Genomic DNA, 19,449 nt, shown 5'->3' on the forward strand with positions numbered 1-19,449 from the left:
ACATAGGTTACTGTGACACATATACATTTCCCTGTCAAATGAGTAATCTCGGAAAATTCTCTTTCCCTCCATTCTTGGGGCCATTTCGGAGCTCCTAGACTACGTTTCCCAGGACGCCCTGCGCCACGCCCCGCTTCGCGCCTCTGGGAAGGGGGTCCCGTGAGTCTCTGGGCGCGGAGCTCCGCCTCCGCCGCTGGGGGCGGGGCGACGTCGGACTCCAGGAGCGCCGGATTACGCACTTCCTGCGGGGGTTGGGGCCGAATCGCTGTGTGGCGGGTTCGAGTCCCGCCTCCTGACTTTCGCCCCTAGCCCCTGAGTCCCGGGCGGGGCGCTTTCTCCTGGTATCCTCTCCACGGACAGGGGCGGTGGCACACCTGGGACTTCACCATGGAGGACTACCTGCAGGGTTGTCGAGCCGCTCTGCAGGTAACGAATCCCGGTCTGTGATCGTAAGGAATGAAGCATGAGGTGCAGAAAGAACGAAGATGTGGGATCCGGGGAGCCCCGACGGTGTGGGGAGGGAACACGGAATTGTGGGGAGGGGGCTTGGGATCGGATCAAGCTTGGGGCCGGGGGGAGTGAGGAACGAGAACCTAGCTCTGGGGGATGCTGCTCCGTCTCCCGGTTTTGTCTGCTGCCTTTGGGGTCTCCCCAAGAGCTGCGAGGAGGAATCGTGGATGTGGCACCTGCATCTGAGCCTCTGCTCACTGTCGCCTGTGTCAGTTCCGTCAAAACGTGGAGCGGCTGTGCCGTCGGCTGTAGTGCCGCGCGAGGTGTATTTATCCTTTTCTCCCCGCCCCTCTTTCAGTTCACCGCTCACCCGGCCTCCTTGGCCCATTGGCCTCCCGGTGAGCCCCGGAGGTACGAGAGAACCTGGGCCCACGGCCTTACTGCTTTAGAAGAGCTGTTTCTGTCTGGCGGGTGGAACTCATTCTAGATTAGAGAATCATGTTTTACTTTTTTTTTTTTTTTTAAGATTTTATTTATGTATTTGAGGGAAAGAGCATGAGAGGGGAGAGGGTCAGAGGGAGAAGCAGGCTTCCCGCTGAGCCAGGAGCCCGATGTGGGACTCGATCCCAGGACTCTGGGATCATGACCTGAGCCGAAGGCAGTCGCTTAACCGACTGAGCCACCCAGGCGCCCTAATCATAACTTTAAATCTGTTTTTAAGCTAAACATGCTCAATACTGTAGGCATATGTGTTGTTGACCCAAAACTTGCATTCCTTTGCCTCCAGTTTTCTTCTGTGGCCTTAACACACATAAATTACGTAAGAATCCCCCGCCTGGAAGGGATAAGCCCAAAGTGTGTTTGGAATGAAAACTATAAGCTTGACTTATTTTTGGTACTTACTGTGGCTTATTTTTGGTACTCTGAGCTAGTTGGAATCTCCCAGCCATGCGGACTGGTAAGGCAGCATTTCATTTGGCTGTTATTCCCAGTTAGCAGAGAGGCTCTAGGAGGTCACCTGGCCCCCCCCCACTTCAAGTTACACTGCCCATGTGGAGACCTAGACGGATGGTTGACTATGCATTCCTTTCTAAGTGTCTTAAACTCTGCAAATTCCCCTGGCCAATAAATTCCGGTCTTTAACAAATCCTAAAAGTCACCTAATTTACTTCTGTGGACTCGGCTGCTGAAGCATAGGGGTGAAGGACAATTTTAATAGTACCAATTGCACCAAATTTTTGTTTCTGAAATACAGATTTGGGGAAAGTTGATATAATGCATAGGGCAATTTGGAACCATTTCGTTTGGTTACCTCTGATTTCCACCACTGGGAGCTCATTGGAGGACCAATGTAGAATCTTTGTGGCACTGTTCTGAGTGCTAAGCAGTGGAATTTTTTCCCCCATAATAACCCAAATGAGGGGTCTCCTTTCCACCATTTGGTAAAGAGCCCTTGGACCCGAAACCTCACCAAATAGCCTTTCATTGCATGCATCTATCTTTCAGCATCTATGCTTTAGAGTCCCCCCAGGTTAACAGCATATCTCCTACAGCAGTATGAAGCTGAAAAATATTGGGTTTTTCCGGTATTGCTGGTATCCTGACCTTTTTTTGCCTGCATTCATCTCCTAAGGAGCAAGATCTAGATCTTTCTTTTTCTGAACTTGTGAAGGTGAGGTTGTGTCTTAGAGTTCTTCTTATCACACAGCCTAGCCAGGGCTGGGAGAAATGAGAAAACTGGACTCTAGGAATGTTAGTGAAGGAACTGGTGGCAGGACGTACAGGTGGTGGCCAACAACTTAGATAGCTTTTAATTATAGAAGTGGTAAATGCACACAGTGAAAAAACCTAAATACAAAGAAGATATGAAATGAAAAAGAACAAGATCTTTTCTTCGTCTCCTCATCCCGTTCCCCAGAGGCTGCACTGTTGTTTCGTGTGTAAAGAAAGACATGATTTAGACAGAGATTCTGTTAAGTTTGAGTGTTTCTGTTAAGCTATGTTAACTTTTCGGGAAATGTGGATGCTTGACTTTTACACAGGATAGAGACAGCTTATAACCAGCCAACTCCTGTTGATACCAGATTTTTTTCTCTGGCATCTGATACCAGAGACATTTTCTGCAGCCTCTGCCACAACGATAGTAGGATGTTCCATTTAAAAGAAATCCTGGGTCACCTGGGTGGCTCAGTCGTTAAGCGTCTGCCTTCTGCTCAGGTCATGATCCCAGAGTCCTGGGATCGAGCCCCGCATCAGGCTCCCTGCTCAGCAGGAAGCCTGCTTCTCCCTCTCCCACTCCCCCTGCTTGTGTTCCCTCTCTCACTGTGTCTCTGTCTGTCAAATAAATAAAATCTTTAAAAAAAAAAAAAAAAGAAAGAAATCCTGTTTAAATGTCCTATTCATGGTGACTCATCTTTCACTACTAGTGGGGAAAAAACCTTTGCTTCAGGGTGGAGCTGCGTTCAAGTGTAGGTATTCATCCAGCAGCCTTCAGATAATCTGCGTTGTCTGCACTGCTCATTGCGGAAGGCAGGAATCGGGAGTGGCTGGCTATCCTGAAGACACCATAGTCCTTTCGTCAGTATCGGTACCATTTTCTCTGCTGGGAGGGCTTCTCTATCTCTGGCTCTCTGTCTCCTTTTTTTCCTCCCTCATTAACTATTTTGTAGAGGAGGCACCAGACCATATTCAGCTTCAGAAGGCTGGTAGTTGCTTTTGCCAGCCCTAGAGCCCATCCTCACTCCCCGTATTGAGGTCACAAAGAGCATCAGGATCTAGTCATTGTGACTAGTGGGTTTGGGTGGTTTTTTTGTTTATTGGTTTCTTTGTTAGGAAGAAAAGTTTATATTTACTTGGGGCTCTCAGATTGTATTTCTTCCATTGGCAGCTCAGGTTTCCTCATGCTCTAAGTATAGCTGTATCTGCCCTCACCCCTTCCTCTGATGGTCAGAAAAGCGAGATTATTTCGCTTGTGCTCTCAGCTGGTGGAGGATGCGGTGGGGTGGGGGTTAAGAGTTACACGTTTTTCCTAAATGAAGAGAAGGGTGCCTTATAAGTCGGGCAGCTCAGGACAGTTTTAGTTTATTCGCACATAACCATTTATTGCATCCCTTTTCATTCTCAAAGTGTCCCTGTTTGAACAACAGAATGTTTAGTCGCCGAAGTCATAAACTATGTTCAGGATTAAGATACATGCCCACGAAAAGATAGCGAGTTCCTTAAGGTAGGAGTTCCATATGAGTGCTGGCAGCTGGAGGTCTGGAGGAGGAGGATTGCTGTGGTCTGGGTGGAAAGGGAAGGCGACACAGAGACAGGGGCTTTAGGTGGCATGAATGGACTAGGAGGGATGGGTAGAGAAAGAAGATGGAAGGCAGCTCATCTTTCTAACCACCGAGTAGGCACTTACAGGCTATCTCATTTAATCCTCATAACAACTTCATGAAACTGGTTACGGTATTATCATTTTTAAAACCAAAAATGAAGCTTAGAGAGGCCCAAGTCCCACAACAAGTAAGAAGCAGAGCTGGGGGTGGGGGGTGTGCCTGGGTGGCTCCAGCCATTGGGCGTCTGCTCAGGTCATGATTCCCGGGGTCCTGGGATCGAGTCCCACATCGGGCTCCCTGCTCAGTGGGGAGCCTGCTTCTCCCTCTGCCTGCCGCTCCCCCTGCTTGTGCGCTCTCTCTCTCTATCAAATAAATAAAATCTTTAAAAAAAAAAAAAGAAGAAGAAGAAGGAAAAGGAGCAGCAGCAGAGCAGGGATTTAGCCTAGTCTGTGGTCTCTTCAAATGGCAGTTCTGCTGCTTTCTGACAGAGAACAGAGTGCGAAGGTCAGAGCTGGGAATATGCACAGCACGTTTTGTGGGTGGTGCATAGACCGGACAGGCTGGGGTGGTGGTGGGCCCTGACAGGGAAAGGAAGGCCACCACAGCCCCTGCTCAGTCCTTTCCAAGATATGGCAAAAGTCCCAGAGGATTGCTTTTGATTTCATTCCTTGTGGCTGCTCTCTTGGCTTGCCTGAGCAAGGGATTAGTTGTTCACCTTCTTGTGGATTTCATTTCTCCTCAGAGTCACAGACTTAGTGGTATGTGGTCCCTTCTTTCTGCTTTTCTGCTTAGCCTTCTCCATGCTGCGGATCTGACCGGTCCTGATTCAGCTGAAGCAGCACTAATGTGAGTTTTGGAAAGTTTCTTTGGGGGCCCAGCACTAGGTCTGTCCCTCTTGCTCTGCCTTTTCTCCGTTCCGCATCCCTTTTTTCTCCAGAGTCAGAACCATATGGCCATGCGTGTTTATGATACGGTTCCCTTTCTAGGGAACATGGTGCCCGCCTTACTGCTTCAGTGAGCTCGTTATCTCTGCAGCCACTTACGTCGAGTGCTTTGTTGCCACTTTGGTCCACAGCCATCTGGGCAGTTCTTGGTATCCAGGAAACAGGGGGACTTTCTCTGGTACCCGGAGGAGGAATTGCAAGTTAGAGGAGTTACTGTAGGACTGAATTCTTGTATAATGTAGGAAAAGAGTTTAATATTGGAAAGAATCTCCGCTCTCCCCTACCGTTCAGTATGGGCGGGTCTGGGCTGCCACCCTTGTGAGGTAGGCTTAGAGAAACGGGTGCAGGGAAGAACCTAAGGGCAAACTTTCCCCAGAAGTCCTCTCTGCAAAACCTCGACGGGTAATCTCTGCCTTTTGTACTTCTCTGGGGGTTGGGAGTAGGAGATGCGGGAAAAGGTGGTTTAAAAACAGAAACCTGGGGCACGTGACAGGCTCAGTTGGAAGAGCATCTGACTCTTGATCTCTGGGTTGTGAGTTGGAGCCCCATGTTGGGTATAGAGATTACTTAAATAAAATTAAAAAAAAAATCTATTTAGGGCAATTTATGGCACCAGATAGGGCAATTTATGCCACTAGAAGTCTTATAAAATTGTACCTTTCTGGCTGTAGCTTCCTGGGGAAGGGAGGGGAGTGGGTAACAGCCAAAGAGGCAAGATGATTCTAGGTTCACCTAGATTCCCTTTCCTCCTATAGTTACATTACTTGATAACTGTTGATTGCTGTGTTTTGCTCCCCTGAACCCCTTTCCTACTTTTTGAAACTCTTGCATCTAGCAAATCTTTCCTGATTGAAGAAGTCAGATTGTTTGGATTTTCACCTGTCTGTAACCCAGTAGTTCTCGGCTGGTGGTGATTTTTGCCCCCAGGAATATTTGGCAAATCTGGAGACATTTTTGATGTCATTCCTGAGGGTGCTACTGGCATCTAGTGGGTGGAATCCGGGGATGCTGCCAAACATCCTCCCTCGCACAGGACAGCCCCCACCCACAACAAATGATCCAGTCCAAAATGCCAGTAGTACTGAAATTAGGAAACTCTGCTATAACTGGTATATCTCATTTTATCTCTTATCTCTTCCTCTGTCAGAAGCACGCTGAGATAGAAGTTCAAAAATAAACTGGTAAGAGAGAATTCTTGTGCCCTAAGCTGAGCCATGGACTTTATGGTCTCATTATATCTGGCAGAATGCTCATTCCTGGAATGAAATAATAATTCCTTTTTTTTTTTTTTAAGATTTTTGTTTATTTATTTGTCAGAGAGAGAGCACAAGCAGGGGGAGCGACAGGCAGAGGGAGAAACAGGCTCCCCGCTGAGCAAGGATCCCAGTGCAGGGCTGGATCCCAGGACCCCAGGATCATGACCTGAGCTGAAGGCAGATGCTTAACCAACTGAGCCACCCGGGTGTCCCTACCTCAACCTTTCTGTGCTCAGTTTCCTCATCTTCAAAACAGAGATAACCAACTGAGCCACCTAGGCGTCCCTGAAATAATAATTCTTAAAGTACCTACCTCTTTGGGGTTGTTTTGAAGATTAAATAGTTAGTTCATGCATGTAAAAATATTACAGCAATGCACGGCACACTCAATAAAATAAATGTTTCCAACAAAGCAAAACCCTGCTTTGTCTCTGCTATTGTGGGCACTGTGGTTTTAATGTATTTTATTTAAGATTCTGACAGCTAGGGAGATGCAAGAGAACAAGGTTAGGAATAGCAGATATTCCTCCCTCCTCGGTTCTTATTAATAGCTGGATTTTTCAAGCTTTAAAAATAAAAGTTCCAGGGCTCCTGGCTGGCTCAGTCGGTGGAGCATGCAATTCGTGATCTCAGGCTCATGAGTTCGAGCCCCACATTTGGTGTAAAGATTACTTAAAAATAATAGTAAATAATAAATTATAAAAATAAATTATAAAAATAAAAGTTCCAGCAGCAGCAGCTGTTCTTGTTTTTGTTTTTTTTTTAAAAGATTTTATTTATTTGACAGAGAAAGACACAGCAAGAGCAAGAACAAAAGCAGGGGGAGTGGGAGAGGGAGAAGCAGGCTTCCCACGGAGCAGGGAGCCTGATATGGGGCTCGATCCAGGACCAGGGATCATGACCTGAGCCGAAGGCAGACGCTTAATGCCTGAGCCACCCAGGCGCCCAACTGTTCTTGTTTTAATTTGAACCTGCTGGGGAAAGTGTCTGTGTCCTGGGTAGTGAGAGTGTTAGTTGTATCTGCTTATCATTGAGGCTTCTCAGGGTTGGGGGAGTTTTCATGGCCTGGATAACTGGACTAGATTTTATTTTTACCTTCATTTTCAAGAGCTCTTCACCTCTTATGATTTAGAAGTATAAGGATGCTTTTCCCTATTTTGAAAATGGCAGGGGTCAAAGACCAGAAAAACAAACTGGGGTTGATATGGCTTGAATACATCAGCTACCTCAACTGCTCTACCTTTGATTTCTCAAGCGCCCAAGGAAGCATAAGAAGTTAGAGATTTATTTACTGCTATTCTTTTTTAAGTTAATAATCAAGGAGATGGTGTAGTAGGAGAAAGGGCACTTTTCTACTTACTGGATATGTATGGAATGCTTAAATTTAGCTAAACATGGGTGGCCTCTCAGCCATTTCCTCATCCATGAAATGAGGACCTGTAAGATTATCTGATCTACCTCCTCTGTGAAGATCGGTGAGAAGAGGTGTGTGAAGCCCTGCTCACATATAAGGTAAATGGAAATAGAAATGCTTCTGCTAGTGTCCCATTCTCCTTCCTCACCAGGAGTCCCGGCCGCTACACATCGTGCTGGGAAATGAAGCCTGTGACTTGGACTCCATGGTGTCAGCTCTTGCCCTGGCTTTTTACCTGGCAAAGGTGAGTACTTAGCAACAGAGTCCCTTAGAATGAAAAGATCTGGATGCAAGACCCAGCTCTGCTACTTAACACTATTTAGTCTTGGGTCAGTTAAATTCCTTGACTTTGCTGAGTCTCAGGTCACCATCTCTAGAATCTGAAATGATACTATTTTGCAATGTTGCTAGGAGGATCAAATGAGTAGATGTATTTTGAAGAAATTGTAAATCATAAAGCGATATTCAAACTTACTGAGTTCTTCTGGGTACCAGTGGTCTCATGCCCAGGTCAGTTTTTGAGGACTGATAATCCCTTCTCTGCAGCATCTAGAACTAGGTCTTTTCCAATAGTTACCTTGTTGACCTTCATGTTATGCTAAGAAGGAGAGAGGGCAAGAGTTGTCCTTTTTTTTTTTATTTGATTTGTTTTTTAAAGATTTTATTTATTTATTTGACAGAGAGAGACACAGCGAGAGAGGGGACACAAGCAGGGGTAGTGGGAGAGGGAGAAGCAGGCTTCCCGCCGAGCAGGGAGCCCAGTGAGGGGCTCGATCCCAGGACCTGGGATCATGACCTGAGCCGAAGGCAGACGCTTAACGCCTGAGCCACCCAGGCGTCCTGGTCCTTTTATTTTTTTATCAACTGGGTAATTGTGGCTTTGAGAAAGTCAGTGACTTACCCAAGATCACATCTCCTTTAGTCCCAATAATTTTGTTATTTTTCCTGTTTATTCCAAAACATTGCCATGTGTTCTTTTCACTTTCCTTACCCAGACGACAGAGGCTGAGGAAGTCTTTGTGCCAGTCTTAAATATAAATCGTTCTGAGCTACCTCTACGAGGTGACAATGTTTTCTTCCTTCAGAAGATTAACATTCCAGAGTCCCTCTTGATTTTCCGGGATGAGATTGACCTCCATGCCTTGCACCAGGCTGGCCAACTCACTCTTATCCTTGTTGACCATCATGTCTTACCCAAGTAAGTAGAAGGAAGTTAAGCCGATATTTATCATGTGCCATGTTGAGTTCTGATGATTAAGAAATAAAGAGAGGAAGAAAGAATTTCTGCTCTCGGGATCTCACAGGCTAATTGTAATTGCTGGGTCATATCAGATATAGAAAATCAACAGAAAATATTGTCAGTTCTCCAGTTATGCAAGTAACAAAAAGAAATAGAAACATGGAGAGGTGAAACTAAAGGAGAACTCAGAAATCATTTAAAGCTGCCTTTGGCATCACTATTTTGTGGCAGATTTATTGTAATAGAAGCTTTTGAATAATGGTTACAACTCTATTTTTAATTTTTAAAAAGCAAAATTATTTCCCACATAAGGCAATATCTCATTAGTTGCATTGTGATGGGTGTTGGAGGTGTGTGATAACTGACACTCTAGAGGACAAGAGGTGCACGAAGGATGGGGTAGTTAAATATAGTCAAGGGGAGTAGAGGGCGTGAGGAAAGGTTTCCTAAGAGAGTTGACCCTTGATCTCACTCTTGAGTGTTTGCTCCTGGAGTGGGGAGGCAGGATAGTTAGGAAAAGCATCCAGGCAGAGAAAGGAATTAATATAAGCAAAGGCAGACAGGCATGAAATAGCATGGTAAATTGGCAGAATTGGAATTTGTTTTGCATGGCTGGAGCATAAAATGTGACAGAGAAGTAGGACAGAGGAAGAGGTGAGACTAGGGAGGTCAGTGGGGGCCAGATTGTAGGCCCTGCCAAGGAGACAAGACTTGGTGGTAGGGTAGTGGGGAACTATTGGGAGTTATATTTATTCCAGATCCTAACAAAATCAAATCTGCATTTTTCAAATGATCATTCAGCAGCTTTGTGGAGGACAGCACAGGGGGGCCCCAAGATCAGGAGTCGGTCTTTGGTTAGGAAACTGTTGGAATAATCCAGATGAGAGATACTGAGGGCCTAGAATAAGGCAGTAGCAGAGCCATGGTGGTGGTGGGGGGCGTGTAGAAAAGATAGAAGCCATGGAATCTGATGAACTGTGTGGAATTTGGGTATTAAGTGGATTGAGATGACAGGAGAGATTTAGATGTTGGATGCCAAGGGTGTCAATCCGAAAGGCAGCTCCCAAGGACATCAAATACTTGTAGATACTTGTAGCTGATACTTCACCAAATTCACTTATACACTAGTTAAAGATGACTTCAGTTACAACATGTAGGAAAAGACTTGAGAACAGGGAGGCAGAGGTAGAAGTGACCAAAGTTCTGAATGTTCGCCTAAGATGTGCATTTTCCTTCATGGGTGAGGTGGAGATTTGGTTAGAACTGGCTGGAGTGTCCCTACCCATCTTTCCTTCTCTTTGCCTTACCCCCCGCTTCTGCACACAGAGGTGACGCAGCCCTAGAGGAGGCGGTAGCCGAGGTGCTAGACCATCGGCCCATCGAGCAGAGGCACTGCCCTCCCTGCCCCATGTCGGTGGAGCTGGTGGGGTCCTGCGCTACCCTGGTGACCGAGAGAATCCTGCAGGGGGCACCAGAGATCTTGGACAGGCAGACTGCAGCCCTTCTGCACGGTGAGGGTGGCTTTCGGGTCGGGAGAGGGGAAAAGTCTCTTGTTTTTTTTTTAAGTCTAGATCCTCATTCTTTTTTCTTTTTTTTAAGATTTTATTTATTTATTTGTCAGAGAGAGCACAAGCAGGGGGAGTGGGAGAGGGGGAAGCGATGTGAGACTTGATCCCAGGACCCCGGGATCATGACCTGAGCTGAAGGCAGATGCTTAACGACTGAGCCACCCAGTTTACCCGAGAATGGAAAAGTCTAGACTTCCAGCTTGATCATACCTTCTCCAAGCTATCCCATCCATTTCAAAGGCTGGGTCCTTTCAGGGGACAATTAGACATTAAAAGGCTGTGGTGAGGGGTGCCTGGGTGGCTCAGTCGGTTAAGCATCTGCCTTCGACTCAGGTAGTGATCTCAGGGTCCTGGGATCAAGCCCCGCGTTGGGCTCCCTGCTCAGCGACAGCCTGCTTCTCCCTCTGCCTGCCACTCTGCCTACTTGTGTTCTCTCTCTCTCTGTCAAATAAATAATTAAAATCTTAAAAAAAAAAAAAAAAGGCTGTGGTGAAAGCAGAAAGGAAGCACGGGACAACAGACCTAGGGGCTGCCTACTGCAGCATTGTATGATGGAAAGAGAACCAGCCACAGAAGCAGGGAATGGATTCTAATACCATTCCTGTCCAGGAGGTTGTTATGTGACCTTGAGCAAGTTTCTTCACCTTTCTTGTTCTCATTTTTTCCATTTGTAAAAAAAAAAAAGAGAGAGAGAGAGAGAGAATTGGATTAGACTATCTCTTCTGACTTCTAAGTTTCTTTCATGGAATTTGGCCTACAGAAGGGAGGTCATCTCTCTCTAACTTGGTTTCAAGATCTCTGATGATTGGGGTGCTCAGGCACCCTTTCTGCCTTTTTCCCATTTTCCTGCCTACATTTTAATTTGGTCTGGGGAAGTCTTACTCAAGACACAGTCCCAGTTTCTTGTTTTGTTTTCAGTGAGTTTGCCACACGGTCTTCTCTATTATGTCCGTCTGGTTTGAGGGTTATGTGCGTTCTAGTGGTTGCGAATGGAAGGCCATAGGATTTGAGTTTTGTCTCGTCTCCATAGGAACAATCATCCTGGATTGTGTCAACATGGACCTGAAAGTTGGAAAGGCAACCCCAAAAGACAGCAAATATGTGGAGAAACTGGAGGCCCTCTTCCCAGATCTGCCCAAGAGGAATGACATCTTTGACTCTCTACAAAAGGCAAAGTTTGATATATCAGGTATGAAACAGTAAACTGACTTCTCTCCCTTCCACGTGAGAAAACAGATGGGCGAGACTTGTTCATCGTATTCTTTTTTTCTTTTTTTAGAGAGACAGTAGAGAGTGCGCAGACTTGGGGGTGAGGGCACAGAGGGAGAGAAAAAAGTCCTAAGCAGGCTCCACGCTCAGCATGGTCTCATGACCCTGAGATCAAGACCTAAGCTAGAATCAAGAATCTGCTGCTTAACCAACTGAGCCACCTGGGTACCCTGATTGTTCATTGTATTCTTGAACACCATTGAAACAATTTCAGAGCATGCATAATGATTTAAGCTTTACAACAGAGAGAACCAAGGTAGTATGTGAGTCTGATCATGAACTTATCAATCATTTACTGGATTGTTCTATCCTGGGTGTTGGGTAGGAAGAGGAGGAATATATGAGTGTCAGGTTTCTGGTCTAATCAGAGAATATAGGTATATAAGTAAAATCTGCTGAAGGAATACTAAATTATTTGAGTGAGGTCTACATGATTGTTTAGGGAAGCAGGAGAAACATTGAGGGTGAATATACAAAGGACAAAGGAGGAGAACAAAAATAACTCCCATAATTTTTTACCCAGATACCACCTGTTGACATAAAAAAAAGAAAAGTACCACATGTACTTGTAGAAAGTTAAAACTATGCAGAAAGGGGAAACAGCAACTATTGTGACTCAGTTATTTAAAATAATTTCTTATGTAGTTACATTCTTGGTTATCTCCCCTATTCATTGCCCCTCAAAGAGAGGCTGTGTTTTTCCTCATCCTTGACGTGTCTTGGTGTCCTCACCTTCCTGGTCTGGGGACCTTGGGCTCTCTTGTTTGACCCCTGGTCTCAAATCCATTGTCTAGGACTGACCACTGAGCAGATGCTGAGAAAGGATCAGAAGACCATCTCCAGACAAGACACCAAGGTGGCCATTAGTGCAATATATATGGATTTGGAGGTAAGAGCAAAGTGTAGGTATGGGTGGGAGAGAAAGCCCTCAGTTACATGCGTAACCTTGCTCCTCACTCCTGGCTCCCCTCCATAATATGTCTTGTACCTGTGTACCTTCTGTCATGTCTGCTGGCACTCCCACAGTCCATGACCTCTCACCGCACCACTGTGATAGGCTGCATACTGGTTTCCCTACTTCTTCTTTTGCACCCTACAAACCACTCTCCCCACAACGGCCAGAGTGATCTCTTTATAAGATGTAGGTCCGAAAAAAGCAAACACAAAACAAAAAAGATGTAAGTTGATCACATCAGCCTTCTCCCTCTGCTGCCTTTTCATTGCATTTCTTTTTTTTTTTAAGATTTTTATTTATTTGTTTGTTTGTTTATTTGACAGAGAGAGAGCACACAATCAGGGGGAGTGGCAGGCAGAGAGAGAGGGAGAAGCAGGCTCTCCACTGAGCAGGGAGCCCGACACAGGGCTCCATCCCAGGACCCTGGAATCATGGCCTGAGCTGAAGGCAGATGCTTAACTGACTGAGCCACCCTGGTGTCCCTCTTTGCATTCCTAATAGAATTTAAAGGCCCTGCTGTGGTTTACAGGGCCCTCCTTGATCTGGCCCTCGCCTCTCTCTCTCTGACTTCATCTCCTTCCAGCCCCACTCCTGCACTCACACTGCTGTAGCCACACTAATTTTCTTTCTGTTCATTGGAACCATTAAGCTCATTCACACCTCAGGGCCTTTGCACTGGCTTTTGCCTTTGCAGAGCTGGCTCTTATCACTCAGGTCTTAATTCAGATGTCTCCTCTTTTAAGAGGTTTTTCCTCACCACTGTAATTGACATAATATTCTCTGTGCTCAAAAATCTAACAGTTTTTGAATTTTGTTCGTAGCACTTAATGGACTGAACTAATCAATTTCATGGTTTCCTTGCTTATTGTCCATATTCCTCTGGTAGTTTATCAGCTCCACCAGAGGTAGGACCCTGTTTCTTTTGTTTCTGCTGTATCTCTAGCACCTTTGCAGTACGTGGCAGTTGTGGGTACTCAGTAAATTTTGTTGACTGGGTGAGTGAATATAACTTTGACAATGGTATTTCACTACCTGGTTCCATGTCATATTGATTTACATCATTTGACAACCTGATCTGAACACATTCCCTCATAGTCTGTACAGCTTTCTACTAAATACTAAGTAATTTCAAGAAAACAAAAGAGCCCGGTCTTTCCCCTTGCTGCCTCATTTGAGAAACAAACATAAGAACAGAGAAGGCTTGCCAAGTAGCATACATTGACACAGTACAAATCGACACATTAGAAATGCCAGGGATAGAGCACAGCCCTGACCTGAAATAGCTGGCAGTATCATCCAGTAGAAAAAATACTACCTGAGACTGTGGAGAAGATGAGTTTGGCAAAGAATGAAGGCCAAGGGTGCAGGCATCCCGTGTCTGTTGTTATTGGTATGCCCCATTGTTCTGTTTTAGAATAAAATTAGCTCCGAGGCAAAGGCCTTGCTTGTTTGATGGCAAGAACAGGAGAGCCTTGTATGTGCCAGGCATGTTCCTTACATGATCATGCTTTAAGTTTTAAAACAATCACTTTTGGGGCACCTGGGTGGCTCAGTCGTTGAGAGTCTGCCTTCGGCTCAGGTCATGATCCCGGGGTCCTGGGATTGAGCCCTGCATCATGCTCTCTGCTCAGCGGGAAGCCTGCTTCTCCCTCTGCCACTCCCCCTGCTTGTGTTCCTGCTCTCACTCTCTCTCTCTCTGTCAAATAAATAAAATCTTAAAAAAAAAAATCACTTTTGATAAAGGTTCTAGCCTCTTTTACAAATGAAGAAACTCAAGTCCGAGGAGCTTACTATACAACTCCCTGATTATATAGCTAATAGGTCATAGAGCTGATTTTCAAACCAGTTCTCTCTGAATCTAAAACCTATATTCTCCCCGTTCTACCTGCTGTTTCCCAGCACATAAATAACACAGAGTCAATATGAGATACTGTTCTTATGGAGTATAAGCCCCAGGTTAACATGGCAAGAAACCCTTCGTGAGCATGTTTTGTTGCTGGTGACAAAGAGGGTCCAGCTGAAGCTCTTATCACTGCCCTGTTTCTTCTCTTTCAGGCCTTTCTGCAGAGGTCTGGCCTCATTGCAGATCTCCATGCTTTCTGCCAGTCTCACAACTGTGATGTCCTGGTCACCATGACTATCTTTTTCAACACTCACAATGAGCCAGTGCGGCAGCTGGCTATTTTCTGTCCCCATGCAGCACTCCGAATGACGGTGAGTCTGTCCCTTCTGCAGCCTGAAGTCCCTACGGAGCTCTGCTTGTATGCACCACCCTGTGCTGTACAGACCTGTCCTTGGGGAGCACCGGGTGACTCAGTCTGTTGAGTATATTGTCTGACTCTTGATTTCTGCTCAGGTCATGATCTTATGGGTTGTGGGATGGAGCCCCACATCGGGCTCAGTGGGGGATCTGCTCGAGATTCTCCCCCTCTGCCCACCCCCTTGCGTGGGCACACACTTGCGCGCATGTGTGCACGAGCTCTCTCTTTCTCAAATAAATAAATCTTTAAAAAAAAAAAAGACCTGTCCTTGGTTCTTGTATTTTTTTTTAAAGATTTTATTTATTCATTTGAGGGAGAGACAGAGAGACCACAAGCAGGGGGAGAGGCAGAAGAAGAGGGAGAAGCAGACTCCCTGCTGAGCAGGGAGCCCAACATGGGACTCGATCCCAGGACCTGGAGATCAGGACCCGAGCCAAATGCAGATGCTCAACCATCTGAGCCACCCAGGCACCCCTTGGTTCTTGTATTTACACAGACGTCCCTTGACCTATTTCCCGAATCTTCCCTCCTCGCTTTTCCCCATTCTCTCTACATGTGAATATCCTTAATCATACTGTTGTTGAGAAAGAAAGATTCCAAAGACAATTAGAGACACAGTTCCTGTTTGAAGGAACTTGAAATCAGATTAAAAAGCAGTGTCATAAATCTGGAGTTAAAACTCAATTCTTGGTCTAATCATTAATTCCTCATCCCTGAAAACCAGTTCCTTTCTTTTTACCCTATTGCCTTGAAAATGGGAAACACCAGAGATGCCTTTTCTACTACTTACCCATGCAGGGATGAATTACTCTATCTACTGCTAACTCTGTAGAGAAGAAACCCAAGAGCAGGTTTGTTTTCTTTCCTGATCTGTTTGGCCACTTTTCCCACTACTTCCCCTTTCTTTTCCTCTGTTGGTTACTGATTAGCCCAGGGAAGAATTTAACAGTGGGCTTAAGACAGTCCAGGGGGCGCCTGAGTGGCTCAGTCATTAAATGTCTGCCTTCGGCTCAGGTCATGATCCCAGGGTCCTGGGATCGAGCCCCGCATCGGGCTCCCTGCTCTGCGGGAAGCCTGCTTCTCCCTCTCCCACTCCCCCGGCTTGTGTTCTCTCTCTCACTGTCTCTCTCTGTCGGATAAATAAATAAAATCTTAAAAAAAAAAAAAAAAAAAAAGTCCAGGAACGTTTGGGATTTCTTGGGCAGTGTGAGGACTACCAAAGACTGGTCTGCATACAGTCAGATAATCTTTTGCTTCCAAAGAAGGTTATGTCACCCTTTCCTTTTCTGGAAGCAAATGTAATTTCATTTAGTGGAAGGTAGTTTGGCACTGTGGAAGGAACTACAGTTTTATTTATTTATTTGACACAGAGAGAGAGAGCGCACAACCAGGGGGAGTGGCAGGCAGATGGAGAGGGAGAAACAGACTCCCTGCTGAAAGGGAGCCCAATTCTGGGCTTGATCCCAGGGTCCCGGGATCATGACCTGAGCTGAAGGCAGATGCTTAACGACTGAGCCACCCAGGTGCCCCAAGAACTACAGTTTTAAAAGGCAGAAGGACATGTTTTCTCTCCCAGATTTGCCACTTACCTGCTCCTTGAGCTCAGGCAAGTCAATTGACTTCTGAGTCTGTACATGGCATAATATCACCCACTGATTAGTCTGATGTGATCATTAAACACAAGATCGTATGTAAAGCACATTGCAGGGCACAAAGTAAGCAGGCAGCAAACAGTGGCTCTTACTGATCATGTCATGAAGGCAAGGGTGCTTTGACCATAGGAAGTGCCTCTCCCACCTTCTGAAATGTCCCTGCCTTCTCCCCACCACACCCCCTCTGTGCTGTCCCCTGAAGCTGTGCAGATACCTGAAGATTCCCCACTGCACCCCTCTTCTCACAGTGTGCCCTCCCTTCTCCTCTCCCTCCTATGGTAGAAATTATATAAAAGAGTGATTTGGAACACTGGCTTTGGTGGTGGACCTGGGTTCAAGTGTCAGCTTTGCTTCGTTCAAACTATGACCTCAGGCAATTACTTAATCCATCCGAGCCTCTGTCTCCCCACCTGTAAATGAAGGTAATACCAGTACCCATCTTATAAGGTAGTGGTAACGATTCAATGAGATGATATTTGTAAATGGTCAGACTCGGCACCATGCCTGGAATACCTTCCACCCCCACTTTGATCTGCTCATTCTTTCTGCCTCTGTCTTGCCCCTGACCTCAATCTAGATGCTTGTCCCATTGTAACTAAGGATGAAGATCAAGTTTTTAAGCACTTGAAACAACACTAGGTCAGGAGCTGGGGGTCCTGGGTTGTGGTTCAGCCTCTCCCATCATCTACGGGATTTTGCTCTCAGATACTTAAGCTCTTCAGGCTTGGGTTTACTTATCAATAAAACGAAATATATGATCTCAAATGTTTCTTCTGTTTCCAAATACTATGTGTATTAGCTAATGTGCTTTTTTCTGAAGCAATAATATTGAACTCTGGATGATTTAATTTAAAAAAAAAAAAAGTTTCTCTGTAAGAGAAGTCTCTGTCTTAGAAACCGCAGCTGTTTGCTTCCCCACCTCATGTACCATCTCCCCATCTTGTCTCCTCTTTAGATCTGTGGAGTGCTGGAACACTCCCACTCTCCATCCCTGAAGCTAACCCCTGCCCCAAGCACCCACCCTCACCTCCAAGCCTATCTTCAGGGCAACACCCAGGTCTCTCGGAAGAAACTTCTGCCTCTGCTCCAGGAGGCCCTGTCAGCGTATTTTGACTCCATGAAGATCCCTTCAGGGCAGCGTGAGACAGAGGGTGTGTGCAGGGAGCAGGCAGACAAGGAATTGGACAGGGCAGGTAACTCCCTGGTTCCTGGACTGAGCCAAGATGAGGAGGAGCCTCCACTGCCCCCCACACCCATGAACAGCTTGGTGGATGAGTGCCCTCTGGATCAGGGGCTGCCTAAACTCTCAGCCGAGGTCATCTTTGAGAAGTGCAGTCAGATCTCGCAGTCACAGTCGACCGCTGCCTCCCTGTCTAAGAAGTGACTGCTGGGAGGGGACACGATGGTGAGAGAGGTTGCTGAACCACTTCAAATGCATGTTTTGAGATGTGTTGGCGGTTCCGTCTTCATGGCTCCGGGATCTGGTGTACCGTGTTCATGAACCGGGAAGAAGAAAGAAGTGCAAGAAAAGAGCTGCTCTGGGGATGGCTTCCTGCCTTTTCCGCAGATCTCTACCCATCAGACAAATCGTATTATTTAATTTAAATCTTCGAATCTGCGCTGACTCTCCTGTATTTCCCTGGCCAGGGGCACAGTATGATACCTGCACAGTTCCAGCAGAGTGGCACAAGAAGGTGTACCCTCAGTAAGGCTCTGTGACAGAACCAGTATCTTTCATGGAACCAAACATCCGTTGTCTCCGTGTATTCATTTATCCTCTTCTTCATTCAGCTAGATAGAAAATAGAGTGTGCTTTGCAAACTCCTATTCCGTTTTCAGCCTTCAGCAGAATCCAGCTCCATGATTCCTCTCTCTGTCCCCAGTTAGGTGACGGTAGCCGAGGCTGAGGTAGCTACATTTATTTGTATTCTGAGCTGATTATGACTCTTTTAAGATCGGTGGGGAGCAGCTAAAAGACCATTATCTTCCGTCCTGGTCAACCGGCCTGGCTCTCAGTTTATTTGGATCCCTCGGTCCCAGAGCCACAGGGACCCCAGAAAGACCCAGAAGACCCCTGGTGCTTGAGATTTTGGGCGACACCCAGGAAAGCCTTAAGACCACATAGGTACTCTTCCCAAAAGACAAGAACTGCAGTGAGAGCCCGGCTCTGGGCCCTGCCTTAGCGGCCCGGCAATTTCTCTTCCATCCTGTTCTCTTCTTGCTTACGTTGAAAGAAAGTATGGAGTTCTAATACCGACTGCCGTGAACTGTGGGTCTCTTGGTAAGACACTTCATTTCTCTAGGCTTCATTCGCCCCGTCTGTAAAACTAAGGATCTGGACTGGATGTTCTCTGGTATTCTGTGATCTGCCTCTTGGTGCCATTGCTTCTCTCCCTGCTTCTCTGTATTGGTTTGTTTGTTTCTGTTCTACCTGGGAATGCTCAGGGTGGCTGAACTGTCTGTATTTATATGTGATTGTACCAAGGGACTCAGTTTCACGTAGCATGTACAGCGGTATAATTCATACCATAGTGACCCAGCAGAGAACTCCCCCATCGACTTGTTCTGCATGTGGAGAGTCTCCCTTTTCCCTTCAGACCAACCTGTTCCCCTTTTTCCTGCCCCACAGCCCAGCTTCATGTAAGTTGCCCGCGGTTCCACTGAATGGTGGGGTGCGTGAAACAGTTTTGGCATGATGTCTTCAGTATGAGGGGGATGGTGTGACTTCATTTTGAGGGGATGATGTCTGTAGCCGTTGGAAGGTAAAAATAGTGGTGTGATTATTGAACCAAAGGAATTTATGTTTTGTAACTTGGGTACTTTATTTTGCATTTTGTTAAAGTATTAAATACATTTTTTTTCCTGTTTGGGGCCTTATTGTCTCTTCTTACCTCTGATAATGGTTTCAGCCTCCTCAAGATTCATCTCCCTTCTTCCTGCTGTATGGAATGTCTCCATTAACTTTTTTTTGGGAATGAAGAACAACAGTCTTCCATCTCTCCTTATCCTTGGCCGTTCATCTGTTTCTTCTTCCAGAACCCTCTTAATAACGGCGTTCCCAATCTTGCTTATGCTCAAAAAGCATAGTCTTAAAACCAAAATGTTTTTTACCATTTC

General features: G+C 46.0%; 1 protein-coding gene across 2 annotated transcripts; it reads left to right on the forward strand.

Moving 5' to 3' along the window:
* Positions 1-226: 226 nt before the first annotated feature.
* On the forward strand, positions 227-19,199 carry PRUNE1 (prune exopolyphosphatase 1). 2 transcript variants are annotated; one of them, XM_034989967.1, is made up of 8 exons: positions 227-426; positions 7,539-7,631; positions 8,383-8,585; positions 9,954-10,138; positions 11,226-11,384; positions 12,259-12,353; positions 14,475-14,633; positions 17,288-19,199. In XM_034989967.1, exons 1-8 carry the CDS (start codon positions 388-390, stop codon positions 17,714-17,716), a joined length of 1,362 nt encoding a protein of 453 aa, XP_034845858.1. In that variant the 5' UTR covers positions 227-387; the 3' UTR covers positions 17,717-19,199. The 2 variants fall into 2 exon arrangements, with proteins under 2 accessions (XP_034845858.1, XP_034845859.1); XM_034989968.1 differs by lacking the exons at positions 227-426; positions 7,539-7,631; positions 9,954-10,138; positions 11,226-11,384 and having other exon boundaries at positions 8,510-8,585.
* Positions 19,200-19,449: the final 250 nt, after the last annotated feature.

This window comes from Mirounga leonina, unplaced genomic scaffold (genome assembly GCF_011800145.1).
Source record: "Mirounga leonina isolate KUSES-001 unplaced genomic scaffold, KU_Mleo_1.0 Mir_493, whole genome shotgun sequence".
NCBI lineage: Eukaryota > Metazoa > Chordata > Mammalia > Carnivora > Phocidae > Mirounga > Mirounga leonina.